Genomic DNA, 24679 nt, shown 5'->3' with positions numbered 1-24679 from the left:
GCAAAAATATGGGAAATTCAGCAGATCTGGATCATGTGCAATTTATCCCAAGTGGACTTCCTGACATGTCAGTAGTGAGTTGATCAGCTGTGTGGGACTTGACTGATATAGGATGGCTTCATGTTATTGGTGAGATTGACTCTACCTGGCTCAGGTTTCACTTTTAAAGAAAGATTTTACTGAGCTGGGCATGGTGACACATCCCTATAATCCCAGCAGTTTAGCAGGCTGTGGCAAGAGGATCGTGGGTTCAAAGCCAGCCTCAGCAACTTAGTAAAATACAAAAAAGGGCTGGGGATGTTTAACTGTCCCTGGTTTCACGCCTAAATAGAGAGAGAGAAAAAAAAAATGGTTTTACTGGACAGAGAGCTCTTGGATGGCTAGCAGTCTACTTTGTTTAAGGACTTTTGAGTATTTCATTCCACTGCTTTCTGACCTTCATATGTTTCTTATGAGAAATCAACCATTAATCTTTCCTTTATTTCTTTAGAATAGTTTCTTTTAGTTCTTTGAACATATTTAGAATAGCTTAAAGTTTTTTGTCTTGGAAGCCCAATGTCTGTTTCTTTGTAGAAAAAAGTTTCTATTGATTTCATTTTTCCCTGCCAATGGGCCATACTTTGTTTCTTCACATGCCTCAGAGTTATTTTGCTGAAAACTGGAGTTTATGAATATTATGATATGGTAACAGTGGAAATGAGACTCTCACCCTTCCCCTTTGTTGTTGAAGGCGGTTTTGTTGTTGTGTAGTTAGTGACTTTCTGAACAAATGCTGTGAAGTCTATGTTCTGTTATGTGTAGCCACTAACGTCTCTGCTTGGCTAATTAATGGTCAGTGAATGTTTGGGTAGTGGTAGTATCACAGTACCTAATACTTTATAGTCAGTCAAATGTTTCATCTGCGTAGCAGACTGTATTTTCCAGTTTTGACCATACCAAAACATCTCTCTTTCCATATGCTCTTGTCACTAAAAGTGTCAAAACTCCTTTATCAAAGTGTGGGATCTAGGAGTTATTTTCACCGAAGCCTGGGTAGAACTCTGTAACTGTCTTAACCAAAGTACTGGCAGGAATAACACTACCTGATTTCTAAGACTAGGCCAAAAAGGTGATACAAATCCCATCTAAATTTCTGTCCCAGGACAGGAGCCTTGGAAGTACTGAACCAACATGGGGGGATAGCCAGCTACCCTGAAAGCTGTCATGAGGACAAAACATGTAAAGCAAGATGCCCAAGAGTCCATTGTGTATTTTCCTTGTCCAAGAAACAGGAATGTAAGTGAAGAAGACTTCAAGATGACCTCAGCAAACAGCAAACCTATGACACACTCCAAGCAAGAACCAAAATCATTCCAATAGCTCCCACATTCCAAACCCAGAATAATTGTTAATAATGAATATTGGTTGAAGCCACATGTATTGTGATGATTTTATTATATGACATTAGACAAATGAAACAGTAACTAAAGAAAGAAGATTATAGCAGAAATATATCTTGGTATCTGCACAATAGCTTCCTTTCCCCCCCCACTATGTATTGTATAATTTTTTAAATGAAAAAGGGGTAAATATGGGATTAAAACAAAAGTATCTCATATTTGTGTTAAAAAGTTTCAGAATTAAATGAATGTGGGTGGATGTGAAATGAACTTGCATCTAATAAGGAAGTCCTTCTAATAAGGAAGTCCTTTGGGGGTTGCATTATTTGCTCAAAATGTTAACTCACTGCACTATTTAATCATGCACCATATAATATCTAAAAGGTAAAATATAGTCCTGTCCTAAAGTAAAAGCTTATTATCTCCAAATAGATAATTCATAAATGTAATTTATAGATTATTCATATTACAAGTTTCTAGCACTATAGTATTTTAGTATATCATGTTTCATGCACTGAATATTCACAGGTAAACTTTTGCTAAATTATTTGTCTTGGTGCGCTTTTTAGTTTCTTAATGAAAAGAGTATTTTTTTAAAAATATATTTATTTAGTTGTATATGAACACACAGTATATTTATTTTTACATGATGCTGAGGATCAAACCTATTGCCTCACACATTCGAGGCAAGCGCTTTACCACTGAGCCACAACCCCAGCCCCTGAAAAGAGTATTTTTATCAATCATTGGGCACTTCTTTTAATTCTAAATTTTTATACAATGAAATTCAATAAAACTTAAAATAGTTTGTAGCTATGGATTATTTACTATATCCTAGATGTAGATAAATTCACGATGACAAAAATAATGATTCTGCTGTTATTAAACATATTTAAATGAAAGCTAATAGCATTAATATCTTGAGATTATATTTCCTTAGAACAGGTGCTTACCTAACACAGGAAAAAGAAATTAAACACTAAACCAAACTTCATGTAGAAGAATTTGCCACCTTTCAGGAACCTCTTAGCATGAATTAAATGTAAGTTGGGATTACATACCTACAATTTCTAAAAATGGGTTTGGTCTGGTTGGCCTAGCCAAAAGACATTAGGTTAAGAAAGCTCACAAGAGGAGCTTTGTATTTTTTTTTAAGAGGAGGGAAAGTTTTTTTAAGGCTCATGGTTGCAGAAAATCTGCAGACAGCCAACTCCACTGCTCTGTGCCTGAGGTGAGGGAGAACATCAGGGCAGAAGGGCATGGCAGAGGAAGAGCTCATGACATGACAATCAGAAAGCTGAGATAAAACTAGGCTTAGCTCACCAAGGACAAAATATATACTTCAAAGCCACAACCCTAATGACCTATTCTCCTGCAACCACACCCAACAGGCCTATATTATCATCCAGTTAATCCATTCAAATGAATTAATGCATTGATTGGTTTAATAGTCCTATAACTAAGTCGTTTCACCTCTCAACTTTTTTTGCATTGTCTTACACATAAGCTTTTGGGAGACACCTCATATCTAAACCATAACATTACAATTCTGGCCCCCCAAAACTCATGCTCATCTCACAACACAAAATATATCTAGTCCATTTTCAAAAGTATCCACAGTCTTACTAGTTTTAGTATTGCCCAAAAGTTCAAGTCCAAAGTCTCTTTTGAGTCTCAAGGAAATCTATCAGTATGCACACCTGTCAAAATCAAAAGCAAGTTACATATATCCAATATAAAGGCACAGAGCAAAAGTAATATAGGGACTTAGAAAGAATGGGGCCAAAGCAAGACCAAAATCCAGCTGGGCAAACAAGTTCTGCAGCTTCACACCCAGCATCTGGAGCCCCTGGCATCAGGATGTTCTTGCCTAAGGGTTTCTGCAGCTCCACCCCTATGGTCCTGCTGGGTGCAGCCCACATGGCATCACTCTTGGCTTGTCTCTGCTCCATCTCTGTAGCTTTCCTTGGCAGACGTGGCACATTCCTGGCATCTTAATCTTGGAGGTCACATTGCAGCCTTAGCTTCCTTCTCACATCTCCACACAGCACTCTCTCAGGACTGCCCCCAGGGACTTTAACCCTGCTGTACTTTTCCTGGCCTCCAAGACCTTCCTTTAAAATCTCAGTGGAAGTCTTCATGACCCCCTAGTATCCCACAGAACCAGTACCAATATGGCTGATATCAAGTTCTGCCACCATCTTGAGCCAAGCCTCCGGGGACCACCACTGCAGAAGCCTCTGAGTGCCTGGGCTGCTGAGCACAGTAAAATAGCTTCCTAGACCCCTCTGTGCAAGCAGGGTGCTCCCATGGTCTCTTTTTTTTTTAAATAATTTTTTAATATTTATTTTTTAGTTCTCGACGGACACAACATCTTTGTTGGTATGTGGTGCTGAGGATCGAACCCGGGCCGCACGCATGCCAGGCGAGCGCACTACCGCTTGAGCCACATCCCCAGCCCCTCCCATGGTCTCTTATCAAAGGAATCTTTATTTTTATACCCTTGAGCCTGGAGATGGATGTGGTCTTGCCAATTCCTGGATGCCACCAAGTCATTTTCCTATTGTTTTGGGGTAAAGAACTTAGCAGCATCTGTTTAGCAGCTATAATCTCTTTAACAATCACACCTTCCTTAGCCGTATTTTCTCAATCTTTCTGCTTTGCTTTCTGCTCCTGATTATCACAATAAACTTGGCTAAAAGTTGCCCATAATACCCATGCTGCTGCCTGAATGCTGTGTTGTCTTGAAATTTCCTCAGCCAGATTAATTAGTTCATCTCCTTTAAAGTCAGCCTCACAGAAAGTCCCAGGATATAGGCAAAATGTAGACAACTTTTTAGCCAGAACATAACATGAATGGCTTTTAGTCCAATTTCCAATAGAGTCCTCCTGAAACCTCATAACCCCAATCTTTACTATCTATAGTCCTATCAGCATTTTGGTCTTCTGAACAGAATTGCCCATTAAGCTCCACTTACAATATTCTAAAGCTTTTCCACATACCTCTATAAACTTCAGAATTCCTATCATAAATTCTATAAAACTCCAAAAGCTTCTAAACCACACAGTCAGGTTAGTCACAGCAACAACCCCATTTCTCAATTCCAACAGCCAAGCCTCCTGGGACCACCACTCATTTTTCAGTACCAATTACTGTTTTAGTCAGCTTTTTCATTGCTGCATCCAAAAGTCCTGTTAAGAACAATTTTAGAGGAAGGGAAGTTTATTCAGGGCTCATTATTTCTGAGCTCTCCATTGCTCTGTAGCCAAGACAAGGTAGAACATCATGGCAAAAGGTGTGGTGGATGAAAGCAGCTCAGGACATGCAATCAGGAAGCAGAGAGAGCAGGAGGGTGTTTTTGTTTTTTGTAGAACTGGAGTCAAATCCAGGGCCTTGTACATACTAAACATGCTCTTTACCATAGAGCTAAACCTCAGCTCCAAAGCTTTAAAAAAATTTCAGGGACTTTTCCTTGAATATAAGTGAATATATCTAATTATTCACTCAACACATATGCTTATAGTACTGTATTCAACCATGAAATTTCTCCTAGAAGAGATGATAGGAAAATTTTCCTTATATTTACCTTTCTTTTTACTTAATACATTGAACATAATTTCCTATTATGTATATTTCTTATGACAACATTTAAAAATTCCCTTATCTGAATTTTAATTTTTAATTTTAGGCAGTTATATGCCGGGCTAAAAAAATGAATTACTAATATTTTGCAAATTATTTAAAAAGCATTATACAGAAAGTAAAAATAAAATTTACTGTCAAAATTGGATAACTTTTGAGCATGAATATTAAAAAATTACAAGCATTATCCCTGATAAACAGACATAGAAACTGGGACCTATGGTCATCCTAAATATGAATCATATCTTCAAAATGGTTTTAACAGAATAATACTAAATACCATCATACCAGGTGAGGTCCACAGTCCATCTAGCAAAGGGTAAATTCTATACAAGCAATATAGTGGCAGGAAGACGCATAAAAGTCTTCATTAACATCATCATTTTAACGTGTTTTATGCTACATTACTATTTATACTATTACCACAATTCCTCACTTGCACAGAGGTCAGAGTTTCAGCGACTCTGGTGTGTATGATTCAGGAACAGTCCTTAGGCCCTTGTCCATGCTATTGGATATATAAAATCAGCCAACAAATTGAAAGCAGCTGCATCAGCACAAAGTAACAAATGAAGAGGAGGAAGGAGATGGAAGAACTACATAAAAAAAGAGAACTAGAATGAGAGGGGGTACATATTTATTGCAAGGTCATCTTTTATGTGGTACCAAAACTTTCACAATGGTGACTGTGAGTTGATGTTTCTAGTAGTTTGTCTGAAGGAGGAGGGATAACATGTAGAGCATGTTAGAAAAATTTCATATCCTTCAGAATGGTGCACTTTGGCACAGGTACAGAGATTACATTTTGGTTTTTGGAAACTGACATGTGGAACATTTTATTCCTGGAAAATATCTGGTAAATGAGGTATTCTTGTACTTCCTTTTATTTGGCTTGAAATGATCTCTTGCAAATTCATCTAAACAGTGCTTTGTTGAAAAAATAATATGAATTAACCTATTCATGGTGTTAGAGAATCTGATCATAGAATCTCTCATTTTCTGCCTAAAAGCAAAACTTTCAAAAGTCTTTGTGAGGAAGCAGCTTCACTTTCTGTATTGCTTCAGTTATTCTGTTTCAAATTTTTACCAGTTTTGTATTTTCAGAATTTTAAGCTGCACATTTGATACACAAATGCTTTATCACTTTGTCCCTGTTCTGTTTCCAGAAGCCAGAAATACTTATCATTATTACTTTTTCATGGAATCAAGGCTCAAGAATTATTCTTTATAAAATATAGTAAGTCTCAATATAGACAGCAATAGTTGGGAAAAATCATTAAAGTTCCATTTATCAATCTATCTTTTCAAGAAATTTATACTGGATACCTAATATGTGCCAGGAGCTATTCTAAACACAGAGGAAACAACACTAAAAATAGCAAAAGTAATAACAACAATAATAAAGCATAAGAACTGATAAGTGTGTAAAAAAGTAGGATACAATAACAATACTTCAGCAGAGAACCCAGGAGACAGGAAATAGAGCCCAGAAGACAGGAAATCGGAGGGTGACAGAGAAAGAGGAAAAGTTAACTTTAAATGCAACATGTAGAAACAAGGTTGGCCTGGTTATAAATGGCAAGAAATTCATATTCTGGAACTATATAATTGAGGGGGAAAAGAGTAGTAAATAAGTTGAGAGGTGGGCAGGGGCCAGAACACCTAAAACCTTGAGGACAAAGTTAAAGAGTTTCCATTTTGTTCTAATAGTGATGAGAAGTCATTGGATGGTTTTGAATAGAGGAATCACACATGCTCATCTATTTCTAGAAAGATCTGGTTACTGTATAAATAAACTTTTGGAGAGAGCATGTATAAAAAAAGGCGGGTGCTCCTGTAATGGTCCAGTCAAGAGTTGTTGGTGTATTCTAGGGTGGTAATGACAGAAGGGATGAGAGGGAGTTTTATGTGGTGTATGGCATGAAGACAAAATCAGCAGGACTTTCTAACAGGACGAAGGGGGGAGTGAAAGAGAACTGAGTTAAGGATAACCTGTATTATTTACTAATTAAGAAAAAATTACCCCGGGGAATTCTACTTTAGAAATGTTAAGTGTGAAAAACCACTGGACAAATGGTTCAGTGTACTTATGTGGCTAAGAGCTTCATTTCTGTGGATGAAAGAGTGGAGAAAAGACAAGACAGTATAGGAAGTAAGTAGATAGTCCTTTTGTAAACTCTGGCCATAAAGATAAACAGAAAAATGATACAGTGGTTGAAGCGAGGTGTTACAGCAGAGTACTTACTGATAGTTGAATCTCCATTCCCCTATCCTGAATCCTTCTCCCCATGCACACTTCCAAGCTCCTTGCAAGTAGGCAGGACTTTGTATCTAATTCTGGCTAATAGGTTGCCAGTGGAATATGTGTCACTTCTGGGCCAAAGCACAAACAACTGGTTGTGGGCTCTTCACATCCTGTCTTCTCTAGCCAAAGGTGACTGGTGGTATTCAAGATAATCTCCCTGCCAACCAACAATGTACTTATACTCTGGGAAAGCATTAATCACATTAAATCATTAATAACCAGATTAAACTTACAAAAATAGTACTTTCTTATGATTTTACTTAACAATAAACCTTTGTTGATTTAAACCAATGAAACTTGAAATTAAATTTATTCCCACAAGTATAATTTAACATAATTTGGCATGGGTGGTCAAGGAATTCTTTAAAACATGATTTTATGTTGTTAAGAGTTTGGAATAATACAGTAGAGAGGAAACTGCTGACATGTTGGAGTGAGGATGATAACCTGAGTTAGAAAGCTCACAGGTGGGGATGGACAGAGAGTGGAATGCCTGAAACCAGGATTTGAAGGAACAGTTGTTGGAACTGTCAAGGCCTTTAGGTCATCCCCAGGAATGGGTGGCTGAGGTGGAAGAATGATGAGAAGGTGGTGATTTGTAATGATCTCACCCACCAATGTTATCTTGGCTATGAACAATTATGATTTGGGGTAGAACATGCACTGCTCTTTCTGTACCAGATTTATCATGTATAAGTTATACCCACAAAGTCAAGTCCTGTGAATGAGATAGTTGTGAAACAATATATAAATCTCACAAGAAAAGTGTTATCTAATTAAAGTTTTATTAAAGTGTTATTTAATACAAATGTTATTTGTTTTTAAAAACTTATTTTCTTACTTTACCATTGTTTTATTTAGAATAGAAAACTAAATGTCCAGTCATACATTTCTGCAATATAATAGAATGTTTCATTTTTGGTCTACAACTCTAAATTGAAGTGGTACTTTATTGCTAAAATACATGTAAAAACATTCTTAAATTTCTTTCCATGGTTAATTCATAATTTTCTGTCACTGATGTTTTCCAATAATAATCATATGTATTGAAAGCAATTGTTTTGTTGTTGAAAAATATTTTACTCTCCTATGATTTTCATTGTCTCGGCTTTCCAGGATATTTACAGGGGGAAAATATCTTATTTTTCCTTGTACATGATTCAGAGTTATGACAGGAATAGAAATCACTTACACCCCCCATTGCTCTAAAATAGATCCAAAGTGCCTAGAGAAAATTGTTCCACACCTATCAGAAACAGCAGTCTAATGCAGTTGACAAGGACACCTAACATAATCAATCAACAATCAACCTATTTATAATTGAAGATTGTTTATGGCACTATTTTTGGCTCCTGCTATATATTATCTCCACAAAAAGTCAGCCAGATTAAAATGAAATATTACAACAGAACAATAAAACTTCACAGTTTTATTAAAATAAAAAGGCAACCTTCCAAACAAGCATCCCTAATCTCTCAAAGACAATAAAAGCAATCTAGCTGCTTTCAAAAGTCAAAGTGACTTTCAAGATTTAACCTGACACAATTTCTACAGATGTCCAAACAAAATATAAAATGAGAACTTGAATATTTATAAATAAATGTATAAAACTTCAACAATTATATAGAACTCATTTTTCACATTTCTAAAATGAAAGACAAAAACAGATCTTACTTTTATAAAGCTACTATTGAGAAAAAGAATTACTCCTATAAAAGTAAAAATCTGTAGGGAAAATCAAAGCACAAAGCAAGTAAAAAACAAAAATCTAGCACATAACATTATTTCATTTTACTAAGACAATGTAGAGTTGAGCATTTCTTCTGAACCCAGGTGACCAACAGCACATTATAGGAGGATTTCTGGTCACCTACATAGAAATACCAGGGAAAGGTCTGCTGTTTGTTCAGGGACATGGACCAATAATTCTGTTAGAAAAAGCACATTAAGAGAATCCCAAAAGTCAAATGGATCTAAGATCAAGTCCAAAGTGATCATACAGGAGCTAAGGAAACAACCAGGCACCAAAAACTCAAAGATACCAATCAAGATAGAAACAAGAAATGGGGAGGAGGACTTATATAATAAAGCTGTGGGCTGCCCACCTGTCATCCCAGTGGCTTGGGAGGCTGAAGCAGGAGGATCATGAGTTCAAAGCCAGCCTCAGCAACAGAAAGGGGCTAAGCAACTCAGTGAGACCCTGTCTCTAAATAAAATACAAAATAGGGATGGGGGTGTGGTTTAGTGGTCGAATGCTCCTGAGTTCAATCCCAGAACCCCTAACCCCCACCAAAAAAAAAAAAGCTGTGGGTAATGAGGAGTTAAGTCAAAACAGTTTGGCTGGGAAATGAAGAAGGTGGCACTTATCTTGTGAAGCAGGAGCTGCTTCTGTCTCAGCTAGCAGATTGCTGGATGAACTAGGTGCAGCATGGGAAATGAACTGCTCCTGCCATGTTTTTGGAGAATTTAGAATCTTGGTCCTGTAACTCTGAGCAAGTTGCTGAATTCCTCTGAGTGTCAGTATCTCCAGCTATTTTAAAGCAATAATAAATCCAAAGGACTCTGAGAATTAAAGTAGATAATGTATGTGAAAGTGCCTGGCAAATGGAAGGCACACAATAAGTATCTTCTTCCATTAGGCCAATACGTATAGGTTTTTCCTTATTATTTGTTTTAACTCACAGAATTATTTTTAAGAATTTATCTGAGCAGAAGGAAGTACAAAACAAGATCTGAGTTGTCTGACCTTAATGAATACAAGAGAATATATAGTTCATTTGTGGACTATGTCAACTTTTAACAAGAAAAATGTAATTTAAAAAGGTCTTGTATTTCTTGATCAAATTGTTAGAAGGAAAGTGAGAAGGGAAAAAAGGGAATATGCAAACATAGACATACGCAGATAATATAACGCTTTTGTCCCCTAAAGGACTGATTTTCTCATAACAGGAAGGTAAACACAGAGGAGTGGGGCAGCATTCTGTCCAGCAGGTTGTTGGTCGAGGGCTGCTTAGCCAGTTGTGGGCAGAGGCTCTGCTCTGCTGGAACCCACACCTCTCCCTGCACGTGCAGCTAATGTGCATTATTATTCAAGAAGAAGCATAGCCTTATTTCCTCAGAAATCCTTTTGTGATCCTGAGACCAAGCTGTCTGCTCTGGCTGTTCTCACAGATTCCAGCGTTTCCCTTCTCCACAGAGTCACCATACATATTGTTACCATGTGTGTACCCGTCAAGAGCACAGGTTCTGGTGTCAAACTGAGTTTGAATCTGATCTCTCCAAATTACTGAACTTATCTAAGGCTGCACAAAAAGAGGAGAAGCACTTACTTTATAGGGTTGTTGTAAGGAGACAATGAGAGAATCCTTTACAACGATGCTTGACACTTGGTGTAATAAATGTTGGCCATTTTCATTACTCGTCAGTAGGGTATCAAGGAGTGTTTCACACTAGATATCCACCACAGTGTGGAGCTGCCCTGACCCAACAGGACGTGCCCCTTGTCAAGCACTTAGTGGAACAGTGAACCTATAAAATTAATAAACTTTAAACTAGTTGTGATGACCTTTCTTAAACAGAGGCAGTCCTTGCTTTGCTGAGTTCCAATTTTCATGAATCTCAGTTTCCACAGTTTAAATAAACCCAGTACCTCAACAACATAGTTACAATTTTAGTTTCCACAGTACATCATCTATGAAGTTTATTAAATCATTTTCTGATTTTTAAAAGCATGTCTTCTTATTGAGTTATAAGAGATCCTTAAATGTACAATTAAACTCAGAAGCTGCATCACCAGCCCCACCACCTTTTAAAAATTTTTTTGTTTTGTTTTGTTTTGTTGAGGTTAAGTTGTTGAGGCTTGTCTCAACTTGCAATCCTCCTGTCTTAGCCTCCTCAGTAGCTGGGATTACAGGTGTGTGTCAATGTAGCCAGCTTATGGTTTACCTATTTTCTTAAGAGTGTCTTTTGAAGAGCAAAAAACTTAATTTTGATGAAGTCCACTTTATCAACTACTTCATGATTCATGTTTTGCATCAAAGAAAAATCTTCTTAAACCAACATCACTAAGATATTCTCCCATGTTTTCTCCTAAGGTTTTGTATTTTTAGCATTTATGTTTAGGTCCATGATTAACTCTAAGTTAACTCTCATATAAGTATGAGGTAAAAGTTGAGGCTCTTTCTTTCTGCTCCACATGAATACTGTGTTAGTCAGCTTTTGGTGGAAATAACTAAAATACCTGTCAAGAACAAATCAGAGGAGGAAACGTTTATTTTGGGCTCATGGTTTTAGAAGTTCAGTTCATGATTAGTCAATTCCATTGCTCTGGGCCTAGTAACTTGTAACAGCTGGGAAGCAGAAAGAGAAAAAAAATTATAGAAAAAGAAAGAGAGAGAGAGAGGTGCATGGGGTGGGGGGTGAGTGCACAAAATATAATCCTCAAGGGCACATCCCCAGAGACTGACTTCCATCTAGCCATACATTACCTATCTATAGTTACCACTCAGTATTTCATCCAAACTATTAATCCATCAAATGTATTGATCCACTGATTAGGTTAAAGTTCTCATAACCTACTCAATTCACCTCAGAACATTCCTGCATTGTCTGTCACATGAGCTTACTGGGGGACACCTTGTAGCAAAACCATAACAGATAATCTATTTGGTTTTATTCCATTGACTGATATGTTTACTTTATATCAATGCCACATTCCTTTTATTATTACAGCTTTATAGCTAGTTATTAAATCAGGAATCTAACTTTGTTCTTTTTCAAAAGTGATTTGGCAATGTTCAAATGAAATTTAGAGTCATCTTTGACATTTCAACAAAAACAGCTGAAGTTTTGACTAACCTGCACTGAATCTAAAAACCAGTTTGGGAGAATGACATTCTAACCAGGTTAAATCTTCCCACCCATAAACTTGGTATTTCTCTGCATTCATTTAGGTCTTCTCTAATATCTCATAAAAATTCTGTAGTTGTTAGTTTTGTTGTGCCCATATTTCATACTCGTGATGCCATTCTAAATGATATTGACTTTTTAAAATGCAGTTCCAATCATTAATTTCTAGTGCATAAATATAATTGATTTTTGCATACTGATTTGATACCTGTGATCTTGTTAAACTTACTTATTAATTCTTGTAATTTTTTGTAGGTTCCTTTTGGTTATTTCATATAGATGTCATGTTGTCTAACATTAAAGGAGGTTCTACTTTTTCTTGTCTGATTTGTATTTCTTTTTCTTGCCTTGTTGTACTGGACAGAACCTCCAATATAAAGTAGAATAGAAGTGGAGAGATTGAACATCCTGCCTTATTACTGATTTTGGAAAGAAATAATATATAATTATACTTAATGCTAGCATTAAGTATAATTTTAATAGCAGATTTTTCTTTTTCTGGTATCTGTTCTTCATGTGCTCTTTGGAGGGGTATTAAACTTTGTGAAAAGCTTTTTGTGCATTTACTGATATAATATGACTTTTTCTTTCTTTCTTAATATGGTGAATTACAGTGATTGATTTCTGATTGCTGAACCATCTCTGCCTTCCTGGGATAATCCCCACTTGACAATAAAGTGCTATCTCTTTCATATATTGTGGAATTTGACTGGCTAATATTTTGTTAAATAATTTTATAAATAATGTGTATTTGTAGGTTGTAATTTTCTTTTTCTTAGAATATTATTGACCAGGTTTGTTATCAGGGTAATACAGATCTCATAGGTAAGTTGGAAAGTGTTTCTCTTCTATTTTTCTGAAGAAGTTTATTTGAATTAAGTGAATGACATAATCTATCAGTGTAGTTGTCCTATTTGAAGTTTACTTGTATATCTATTCACTTAATATTCCTAAGCTAATTCCATAGAAAGATTGTGGAAGTAGTTGTTCATACTCTTTCTTCTAGAGAATGCTAGCAGTTACTTGCATATAGAGATTGCAAGCAAGTGTAAAAACAAAAGATAAAATGTTACCTAGCTACTGTGTTTTTTTCTTACCTTGCTTAAAAATATATTTTTTTTGTCTGTGGTATATATATATACATACACACACACACGATGGAATATTACTCAGCATTAAAAGAGAATAAAATTATAGCATTTGCAGGTAAAGGGTTGGAGTTGGAAAAGGTCATGCTAAGCGAAGTAAGCCAATCCCCCAAACCCAAAGGCCAAATGTTCTCTTTACATTGTGTAAAACCAGTGAAATGAGAAGTTTCACCCCATTTATGTAGAATGAATTGAAAAGCTTTCTGTCATGTATAACTGATTAGAACTAATAAAAAATAAATTAAAAATTAAAAATAAATCAATAAATAAAAAAGAAGAGGGCGCAGAAAAAACAAACAAAAAAACTTTAAAACAATGAAATGTCCTAAATTTTTATTGATGTAAATAATTATTCAATATAAACAAATACGTTTAAACTTAAAAAAATTATACTTTTTCGTGTCAAATGTAATGTGACGATTTATTTTATTTATTTTTTAAAAATATTTATTTATTTATTAGTTATTGGCGGACACAACATCTTTGTATGTGGTGCTGGAGGATCGAACCCAGGCCGCATGCATGCCAGGCGAGCGCGCTACCGCTTGAGCCACATCCCCAGCCCCGTGACGATTTATATATGCACATAAAATGTATAATTTATTTTGGATATAGTATAAAATTAAAGCCTCTTTTAAAAATATAAAGGGGATTATCACATATTAATAATTACATATATTTCACCTATTGACTAATGTTTTCCATTAATTAAAAATATTACACAGCAGTGGCTAAAATTTTATTTCAGCAGTGACTGAATAGTCAATTTACTGAAAAAGATCACAAAATGGTTTCCTAAATAACTTTCTTCTTGAAAAATGTGATCAAAGTAAAAACCAGATTTCTTTAATGCTTGTGTAAATTTCCTTTCATGTGAGTTTTAAAAACCTAAGATTTCTCTGAGAATTATCTATCAAAAACTGTGCCACTTCTAGCTTCTGAACAGCAAAGATTAAATTTCTAACACTGGACAATTTTGACTTGCTTCTATTCCTGAGGTCTCACGGGGTATTTAAAAAATAAACATCAATCTCAACATCTGTATTTTTTACTACAGCATTGTCCAATTCTTTGGTCATATAAGGCACATTTAAAAAGATGGCAGAGGGCAGTTAAAATCATGTCAAAACTTCACTCTGGCAATTTTTGTAGTATTTTATTTTCAGCTTATAACCTAATAAATGCAGACAACATGGAAATTCTATAGATAGTGCCAAATGTAGCCCACTTATCCTGGGTGAACTCTGTATCTAATTTGAGCTAACACTAGGGTTGGGGCTATTTTATTCTCAGTTATATTTTTTATGGGAACTAATCTTATTCATAATTTTTTATAAAAAGTCTATTAAAATAGATTTTGGTAGTTAGGTCCTCATTAATGTTGAAGATTTTTCTTTTGTGTATCTTTAGTTCTTAACACATCACCTAGCTAATCACCTAGCTCATCCTGTCAGTATTCAACAAAGGCTTAACTTGAATATGAAATTTAACAGAATTAAACCGAATGTGGCAATTTAAGTAATTCAAGCAATCCAGAGTCAGTCATAAATGTGATATACAATGAAAGAAGCAATTACACATTTCTTTTTCCTTTACTAGAGGTGGTTGTAAATGTATAAATACTGTGAAAAGTTAAAAAAAAAAAAACCCTTTTTGTTAAAAATAGCAAAGTAGCTGGGTATGATGGCACATGCCTGTAATCTCAGCTGCTCAGAAGGCTGAAGCATGAGGATTTCAAGTTCAAGGTTAGCCTCAGCAACTTAGGGAGACCCCGTCTCTAAAAATAAAAAAAAGGGGGAGGGGGCTAGGAATGTGGTTCAGTGGTCCTAGGTTCAATTTCTAGTATCAAAAAAAATTATAAATATCTCAAAGTCTTCATTATACAACATCAAAAGTTACATATATTAAGATGTTAAAATCAGCTATTTAAAAATGGAAAATTAACAAAAGATATAACATAAGCAGCATATGAACATCTCTTTTTCTTCTTTTCCTCTACTAAATATTCTTGACTCCAGAAAATTAATTATCAGAAGCAAAAAAGCTCTCAAAAATTATAACAAGATAAACTCTTGTTCAGTCTCAATCTTATAACTTTCTCCTTAAGAAGAATATTTTGGAACAAAATTATTTGGGGACATCCCATTTAATCTCCTTTAGGTGATCTGAAATGAAATGATATACCATAAGGAAGATACTCCTATAACAAGATTTTGGCTATTTAGCCAGCAGCCTTCAAAGAGCAGGAATTCCATTCTCACCAAAGTAAGTGCTACCTGCTCATTAATTTGTTTAGTCCTAAAACAATTTCACAAAACTTATAATGGTTCAGGAGTTCTTAAAGAACGGAAGTTTTCAATGCCCCAAATTTGAGCTAATGGTTTCTAAAAGTTTATTTCACAGAATCTTGTCCTAACTGTGATGCTCTCTTTACATTTGCTACTGGAAACTGCAGAGTCAGGTCGAGGTCCCTCAGCGGAGGAAATGAATCCCTAGCATGCAGTGATGGTGGTGGTAATGGTTTCACAGACCCTATTTTAGCTTTACTTTATTTTTAAAAATTTTTCCTTAGATCAGAGTCCATACTTTAGAAACTAACATCTTACTTTCAATATTTTCTCCCCTAACAATATGAAACAACAAAAATGAAACAAATTCTTCCCCTATTCTCCCACAAAAGAAATAACCTCAGCACAACTTAAAGCCAAAAAAATACTTAAACTTCACAGTAACTGAGAAAGGCAAAGCGGGGAGGGGCGGAGAAATTGTTTCAGGCAAAGACTCACCAAAGGGTAGTAGGGAGAAAGCCTAAGGATATTTGTGTATTCTTCAAGATAAATTTACATCTTATAAATAGAAAATGAATAACTTTCAGCACAATGCCCCAATTTACTGGTTTTGGTAATTAAGATGTTAACATTAGGGGGAGCTGGGTGAAGAATGCATGGGAATTCTCTGTACTTATTTGTGAAACTTTTCAGTAAGTCTAAGTAAAAAGTTTAAAAAGAAAACCTTGGAAAGGTCACCTTCAATCTGTTTTAGAATAAGTGGGGTTTTCATAAACAATTACTATCTCATGTTCTCTGAATTTGTCCTAAGCTTCTTATGGCTTTCTACATTCTCCCCTTTGAGTGCCTTGACAAACTCCTCCTATCTAGTGCCAATTCAAATACAGTATTCAAGACCCACCTCTTGCTTAAAACCTCCTTTAATTACTACAGACTTTCTCAGATTTCCCAGCATTGTACGCTAATGTACAATTTTATTATGCATAAGTATATAGTTTTCTAGTTCTTTTAAAATGCAATTTCTGATTATCATTACAATAAGAAAAATTACCAGAAAGCAGTGATAAAGTTCCACATCTTTTTGTGATCTTCCCCAGCACTGATCTAAGAGTACAGTAAATGCTTGTTAAGTATATGCTGACTCATTCACTCATACATTGTTCAGGAAAATAGAGATTTGGAAGTTCACATCATCCATTTATAGCCTTCTCTTTGCTATTAGACATGGAACATAGGATTCAGCCATTAGATATCATCTAAGTATGGAAACTCTTGATAATTTCTTATTCTCAGAAAGTCTGTAAAATGTGTATTTCCTTCAATCTAATAAAGTAGTTGGGATTGAATAAACACCATACTTTATATTAGAATTATGATAATTTATAGTATATATCTAAATTAAAAATCTTTAAAACCTCATTTAAAAATCTGTTAAAATTCCTTGTTCAATAATAACACGGAACATATAATAATATTAGCAACTGCCACAAGTAAGACTCAAATATACCAATATTTTATGAGATATTTTCCATGACCCAGGGTTGCTTCCTTGGAGTATTTGTAGGATGTCCACTGATCTGTTAAAGTCATGCAGTGGGAACAAATGTCTATTTTCTTTGCCAAGAAAATACCATAGATGAATATTAAAAACAGTTATGTTAGCCAAAATTCACATCTGCACACACTTAAAAATGTAGCTCTTCCTTTTTTCAATAATAATTTGTAATACATTCTGAAAAATACAAAAAAAAGTTGTATGATACTCTACACCTGCCTGGGTTACTAGTGTTACAGCTGTAAGTGTAGTGACACAGGCTCTGCTACCACTGAGACTCCCAGTGTGCTCTAAATAGTGGAGTATGAATGCGCAGAAGTAACTCTACGGGCATCTGTTACATATGTATCTTTAATACACAAATAATAGAAAGTTCAAGATATACTCTAGTGATATAACCAACCAAAAGAAATAAAATATTTTTAAAGCAAATACAATTTTAAACATGAAAGTTAAAGGGTTTTTCTACACAACTTGGGAATTCTAATATTTTAAAAAGTTTTCAATTATTACATGAATAGTTTTTTTTTAACTTTTAAAAGGTAATTAATTCATGAAAATGTCAGATATCACTCACAATGCTTCAAGTATGTGTGGAAAAGAAACATATTTGGTCTGATGCTGGAGAATAAAATATTTTGGGTCTGATTTCAAAACTATGATTTTCAGAAACTTTAAAATATTTAAATACTCAAGATTTTCAATCCAAAGGAATATTACAATATTTTAAAAGTATTTTTCTGTTATCTTTATTTTTAAAAAGGTTGATTTCTCTGGAGAGTGAAATCTAAGAATGAGTTATATCTAAAATACAGGTATTTAGAACTATCTATCACTTTTCCTATCCTATGTTTGTTTACAATGTAATATTTTAAAAATCATATGTATGTCATAAAACAAAACAAGTAAACTGGGAATTTACATATCATATATTCATTTTCTTGAATTAATAGGATTCTTCATATGTTAGGTCTGTTCTGAGAGGCTATTTTCCAAAATTCACAAGTATAGTAATAAAATATATTACTGTGAGAAAAAAATACATTGATATATATGGCATTATTAAAATACAACTAATCTTTCACAGGAAAAACTACTAAATAATTGGTATTTATACAATTATCTGTGTAGAAAAAGAATCTATCAAAAAAAAAGGGACTAGAAGAAACATGAGTTTCGAAGATTATATTGTATTATAAGGTCAGTGTCCAGAAGTCTAGTGTATTTCTACACATTAGCAATTAACAATTAGAAATTGAAATTAAAATCATAAAATTACATAGAAGCTAACAAAATAGATACAACATCTATATGCTGAAAAGTATAAATACAGATGAAAGAAATTAAAGAAAACCTAAATAAATGGCAAGATCTTCCATGTACATGGATCAGAAGAATTTAAGATTTCACTTCTCTCCACAGTGAGATATACATTCAATACAATTTTTTTTTTTTAAATCCCCTCAGGATTCTGTGTAGTTTTCATCACTCCACTTCTAAGAAAAGTACTGAAATTATCATAGCCCAAATAATTTTGAAACACACACACACACACACACACACACACACACATACACACACACACACAATACACACACACACACACAGTGTTGGACAATTCCCAGTCTTACTCTAAAATTGCCTACAAATGCTGTAGTAATCAAGACAATATGTGCTGGAAAAGGACAGGAGGTGCAGGTGAATGAAGGAATAACACAGTAGCAGAGCACAGTATACAGTCAGCTGATTTCCAACAAAGCTGCAAAGGTGATTCAATGAAGAAAGGACAGTCTTTTCAACAAATGGTGCCGAAACAACTGAATCTTAATTTATACCTTGTACTAGTTACAAAAGTTGATACAAAATGGACCACAAACATATCCACAAAGCCTAAAATGATTAAATTTGTGGGAGAAACAGGAGAAAATCTTTGTGATCTGAGGTTAAGTATGTTCTCTATACATGAAAGAACAAACTGATAAACTGGACCTCACCATTCATGGAGAGAAAGAATTTACAAATCACATATCTCATAAAGAACTTGTATCCAGAATATATAAATAACTCTCAAAATGCAGTAACAGAAAATTAAAAATTGAATTTAAAAATCTGAAAAAAAAAATGGGTTGGGGTTGTGGCTCAGTGGCAGAGCACTTGTCTCACACATGTGAGGCACTGGGTTCAATCCTCATCACCACATAAAAATAAACAAACTAAAGACATTGTGTCCAATGTATAATTAAAAATAATTTTTAAAAATCTGAAAAAATTTTTAAATAGGTTTTCACTAAGAAAGATATTCCAATGACAAATACACAGATGAACAGTATTAATATGCTAGACATTACTGGTCATTAGGTATACACCTGTGAAGAGAAATACCTATTAGGATGGCTAAAAAAAAATTACAAACTCAATACAAAGCACTGGTGAGGATGTGACATAGCAGAGCTCTCCTACATTGCTGGTGGGAGTGCAGAATAATAAAATCACTTTGGAAACAGTTCAGCAGTTTCTAATAAAGTTAAAAATCATACTTAACTTACAATCCATTAATCCTAAAATTTATGTCTACACAAAATCTTTATGTGAATGTTTAACAACCCAAATATTCCTCAATTGGAAAACAGATAAAAAATTTTGATACACTGTACAGGGGAATATTTCTAACAATAAAAAGGAAGGAACTACAGCTACACACAAGTGAATCTCAAATGCATTATGCTAAGGGAAAGAAGCCAGATTCAAAAGACTACATACTGAATAATTCACTGATATGACATTCCAGAAAAGGCAAATCTACAGTCACAGAAAATAAATGACTGGTTACCAGGAGTTGGGCTAAAGGAAGGAAGTGGGCTGATGACCAAGGATCTGGAGGAATATTTGAGGTGATGGATGGGAACTGTTCTATCTCTTGACAGTGGTGATGGTTTGTCAAAACTTGTAGAACTGTACATAAACGATGTGAATTATGTATGTTTTTAAAAAAGAGGAATGAATGGAGAGTTGGAAGAATATAGAAAAGAGTCAGTATAGCCAGCAGTGCGTGGAGAAGGCCGGCAGGGATAGGTACCATCTTGGAGGGTGGGTGGTGAGTTACAGGTCTTCTAGGAAGAAGGTACAGCACATGTAAGGCTGTGGAGGGAGGTTGTCACAGCCTATTTGTGGAAAGGAAATTGTCAGGAGTGGGCACAGCAGAGATTGTGGGAAAGCAGTCGAGAAAAGTAGAAGATACACTCCACTCCTGTTGGGATGGCTATTTTAAAACAGACAACTACAGTGTTGGCAATGGAGAGACTGGAAGCCCTGTGCCCACACTGCTAGTGGGAATGTAAAATGGAGCAACCATTATGAAAAACATGGCAGTTCTTAAAAGAAAGAAAGAAAGAAAGAAAGATCATATCTACCAACTTCACTTTTAGGCATACATATGACTGAAAGCAGGAGGAAGAATAGATTTCTGGAAGTCCATGTTCAGAGCATCATTATTCACAGTAGAGAAAAGGCAGAAGCAACCTAAGTGTCCATCAACAGATGCATAGATAAACAAAATGTGATAAATACACACAATGAAATCTTATTCAGTCAAATAAAAGGAAATTCTGACACATGCTACAGCATGGATGAACCTCAAAGACATTATGCTAAGTGAAATAAGCCAGACATAAAAGGGCAGCCACTATATGATGTCTTATCAGGGACTCCAGTCAGAAACATAGACCGAATGTAGAGTGGTAACCACAGGTCAAAAGGAGGAGCAATGGGAAGTTATTGTTGAATGGGATAGTGTCAGTTGTTTCAAGATGAAAAAAGCCCTGTGGATGGATGATGGTGATGTACTTAATGCCACTGAACTGTGTAGTAAAAAAATGGTTAAAATGATGAATTTCAAGTTATACATATTTTACCATGATTTAAAATTAATTAATTAAAATAAATATGGAAAAATAAAGAAAGATTAGAGAGGAGAAATAAGATCATGCAAATCTTTGCCCATACAGCCTAGCAGATGTGATATTGTTTTGGGCAGTGGTACTTTGTAAGTTTTTAAGCAGGGGTGGGGTGGGGTGGGTGGAGAATGTTATTAGTTCACAATCTACATCTTCCAGAAAGTCTGCCCAGTTATATCTATTTCTCCCAGACTTCTAGACACCTTCCTGCTGTTTCCCAGGGCATGCAGTCCAACAGAGTGAGATGATGCCCTTGATTTCAGTTCAGTGTAATCACAGTTCTACCTCTTCTATTATCCCTGTCTCTGTTCAACTTAATCTCCTTGAGAGGCTGTTTTTATATCACCCACGCGGCAATAACATCTCATTTTTAGCAAGCAAGATCGATCCCTCTCGGTCTTACCTTCTTCTCCTTATGACCAGACAGTTCTGGGTCTCTCAGGGGCCGCAACCTGACAGCTTGCTCTACTATGGGAGCATTATTATTCTCTTCTTCCATCCCTATCTGTCCCAGGGCTTGAATTTCCTCAGGAGATAGGAAGTCTAATATCAGAGAGGTCCACATCTCCTATGGTCCCCATTAAGATCCCAGGTGTAATGATGAGAGCGAGCCCCATGCGCAGGCTACAGGATGGGCAAGGCTGCTGCTGTATGCCTTCAATGTCTCCCTGCCCTGATAGAAAGGTGACATGGGCCCATAGGCTTAGTGTTTGAGAAATCCCCAGTCTCTCAGGAAGGGGTGAGGCAGGGCCAGTGACATCATAATCAGACTGCTAGGTTCTTGTTATCACTACAGCAATGCTTGCACTCTCTTTCCTTTGTGATGCCAGTCTCCCAGGGGCAAAAGCAGGAGAAGCAGATTGAAGCCGCCCTAAGGCTTAGGAACAGGGCAACAAAATGACCAGAAGATGACTTCTGAACATTACTGTTCATCTTACAAAGTGTTATAGAACATTTAGGAAGTACAGAAAAATACAATGCAAAAATCACATATGATTTCATCCCCCAAAGAAATGAACTGCCATATTTCTCTCCTTTTTTTCCCTGAGTGTGAATTCCTCCATGGCTTACTTTCTCAGTCTCTCATCCTCCATCAAAGCCATTGGAAAGCTATGTTAACTCTAAACATATCCAGAATCTGACCCCCTCTCCTGCTCCCACTGTGGGCTAAGTCATCATTATCCTCTTATCTGGACTAACTGGCTTCCCACTTTTGTTCTCATGTAGCTTAGAGGTCCCCTCTGTGATGCAATACTCTCATGTTGTCCCATTACTCAGAGTTAAGGCCCAAGTCCTTGGAATGACCTTGAAGCAATGATCAGAGCCTTGGAATCCCTCTCATCATATTCTGCCCTCTCCCCATTGTCCACTGCACTGTGTCCATAATGGTTTCCCTACTGATCCTTAGCCATGCCAGCCCCACTCCTGCCTTAGAGCCATTAAAGTGACTATTCCCTTGTTAGCAATTTCTTCCTCCAAAAGTTGTCATGGCTCACTCAACTCCTTCATTTTGCTCAAATGCTATCTTCCTGATGAAGTCAACTTTGATCACACTATTTAAACAGACATTTTTCAAAATTCTGTTATGTGTATATGTGTGTGTATGTTTGTGTGTACGTATTTATATATAAAAATCAATGCTTACCATCTGTCTGTCTGTCTTGCTGTAATGAGTTCAGAGGGGATAGGAGTATCTGCCTGCTTTGTTCACTGCTATGTCCCAACCACCCAGGATGTCTGTACACAAGACAGGCACCAAACATGGAAAGCACTGAGTGTGTCATTGTCTATTGACTATCCCCAGCATCTCTTTTTCTCTTAAAAAATAACAACCTTCCCTCTTCTATTACTGTCCATGCTTCCAGGTCCCTGCTTCCACAGATGTGGATTGGGACAAAATTATCTCCAGTGGAATATGAGAATGATGTGTGCAACTTCCATAGCACTTCCTCAAAATAAAATGGCCTGTCCTTCTCTTCATCTCTCCACTCTGCCCCCCACTATCCCTTGCCACTAATTAAGAAATGCTGTCAACTGGAATATCAGCCTTTAATACAGATTTGAATCCACCATATTGAGGATAAAAGAGGCATTTCAACAGCTAGGTTGGATTCCTATGTGACTTTGTGCAACAAAATCATTTTCTCAAACTGGTACAGCCAATATGGAAAGCGGTATGGAGCTTCTTTGGAAAACTGGGAATGGAGCCACCATTTGACCCCCCATTCCCCTCCTTGGACTATAGCCAAAGGACTTAAAAACAGCATACTACAGGGACACAGCCGCATCAATATTTATAGCAGCACAATTCACAATAGCTAAACTATGGAACACAATAGCTAAAATATGCCCTTCAACAGATGAATGGATAAAAAAATGTGGTATATGTACCCAATGGAATATTACACAGAAGAACGAAATTATGGCATTTGCTGCTGAATGGATGGAACTGGAAAGTATCATGCTAAGTGAAAAGAGCCAATCTCCAAAAAACAAATGCCAAATGTTTTCTTTGATATAAGGAGTCTGATTCATAGTGGGATACGGAAGGGGAGCATGGGAGGAACAGCGAACTCTAGATAGGGCAGAGAGGGGGGAGGGGAGGTGACGGGGTTAGAAATGATGGTGGAATGTGATGAACATCATCATGCAAAGTACATGTATGAAGACATGAATTGGTGTGAACATACATTATATACATACAACCAGAGATATGAAAATATGTGCTCTATAGTGTAATATGAATTGTAATGCATTACATTGTCATATACAAAAAAATCAGTAAAAAGTGAATATTAAAAAAATAATTTTCTCACCCCACTGGGTTATCCTAATGCTTACAGACTGTTCTGTGTGAGAGAAATAAACTTCCCTATCCTTCCAATATCCTTTTTATAAATGCTTAGGGTCAAGTACCATATACAATTTTTCTCTTTTGATTTATTGATACAATGAATCATACTTTAAGTGTTCCTAATATCAAACTATCTTTGCATTCCTGAAATAAACACCATGCGATCATGGTGTGTAACATTTTAACTGTGCTACTTGATTCTTTTGCCTGATGAATTTTTTACAATATCATAAGGGAGACCAATAATTTTTAGATGGATGACTTTTTTAGGTTTTGATATTATGCTAACCAAGGAATATATTACCAGGTTAAAGAGATGGATATTTTTAAGGTCCATAATAGATTACCAAAAGCTTTCATTCCCATTATCAGCACTTTAGAGTTTTTATTCACTCATTCTTGGCATTTGTTATTATTAACAAAAAAATGATACTTGGTATTACTTAAAATGAATTACTTTTTCAATATGTCAAAAATAGAATATATTCCTAATTGTGAGAATAAAGAGATTTATTTTAAGTTAGTTGTATTTTTTTTCTGACCATGTATTTTCTGTTTCTCTACTTTGTCTATAATATATTTAATTTAAATTACTTGATCATTTTCAATTATCAACTTATTTAATCTTCTCAATACTGGATTGGGA

The 24679-nt window shown here is 35.6% G+C and overlaps 1 protein-coding gene across 3 annotated transcripts in view; it reads right to left on the bottom strand.

Annotated features, from left to right (window-relative positions):
* Window positions 1–24679, bottom strand: part of Cep112 (centrosomal protein 112) — a 448365-nt gene that overhangs the window by 137210 nt on the left and 286476 nt on the right. Inside the window, exon 1 of one of the 3 annotated variants that reach the window (XM_026406647.1) lies at window positions 21583–21744. The exons of the other annotated variants lie outside the window; for them this stretch is intronic. Within the exon in view, the coding sequence (XP_026262432.1) occupies window positions 21583–21744 (162 nt within the window). Of the gene's footprint in view, window positions 1–21582; window positions 21745–24679 lie in introns of those variants that run through there. 3 annotated transcript variants of the gene reach the window in all.

This window comes from Urocitellus parryii, chromosome 7 (genome assembly GCF_045843805.1).
Source record: "Urocitellus parryii isolate mUroPar1 chromosome 7, mUroPar1.hap1, whole genome shotgun sequence".
Classification (NCBI taxonomy): Eukaryota; Metazoa; Chordata; class Mammalia; order Rodentia; family Sciuridae; genus Urocitellus; species Urocitellus parryii.
Note: the sequence above shows the minus strand (reverse complement) of the source record. Positions and strands in the feature narration are given on the sequence as shown.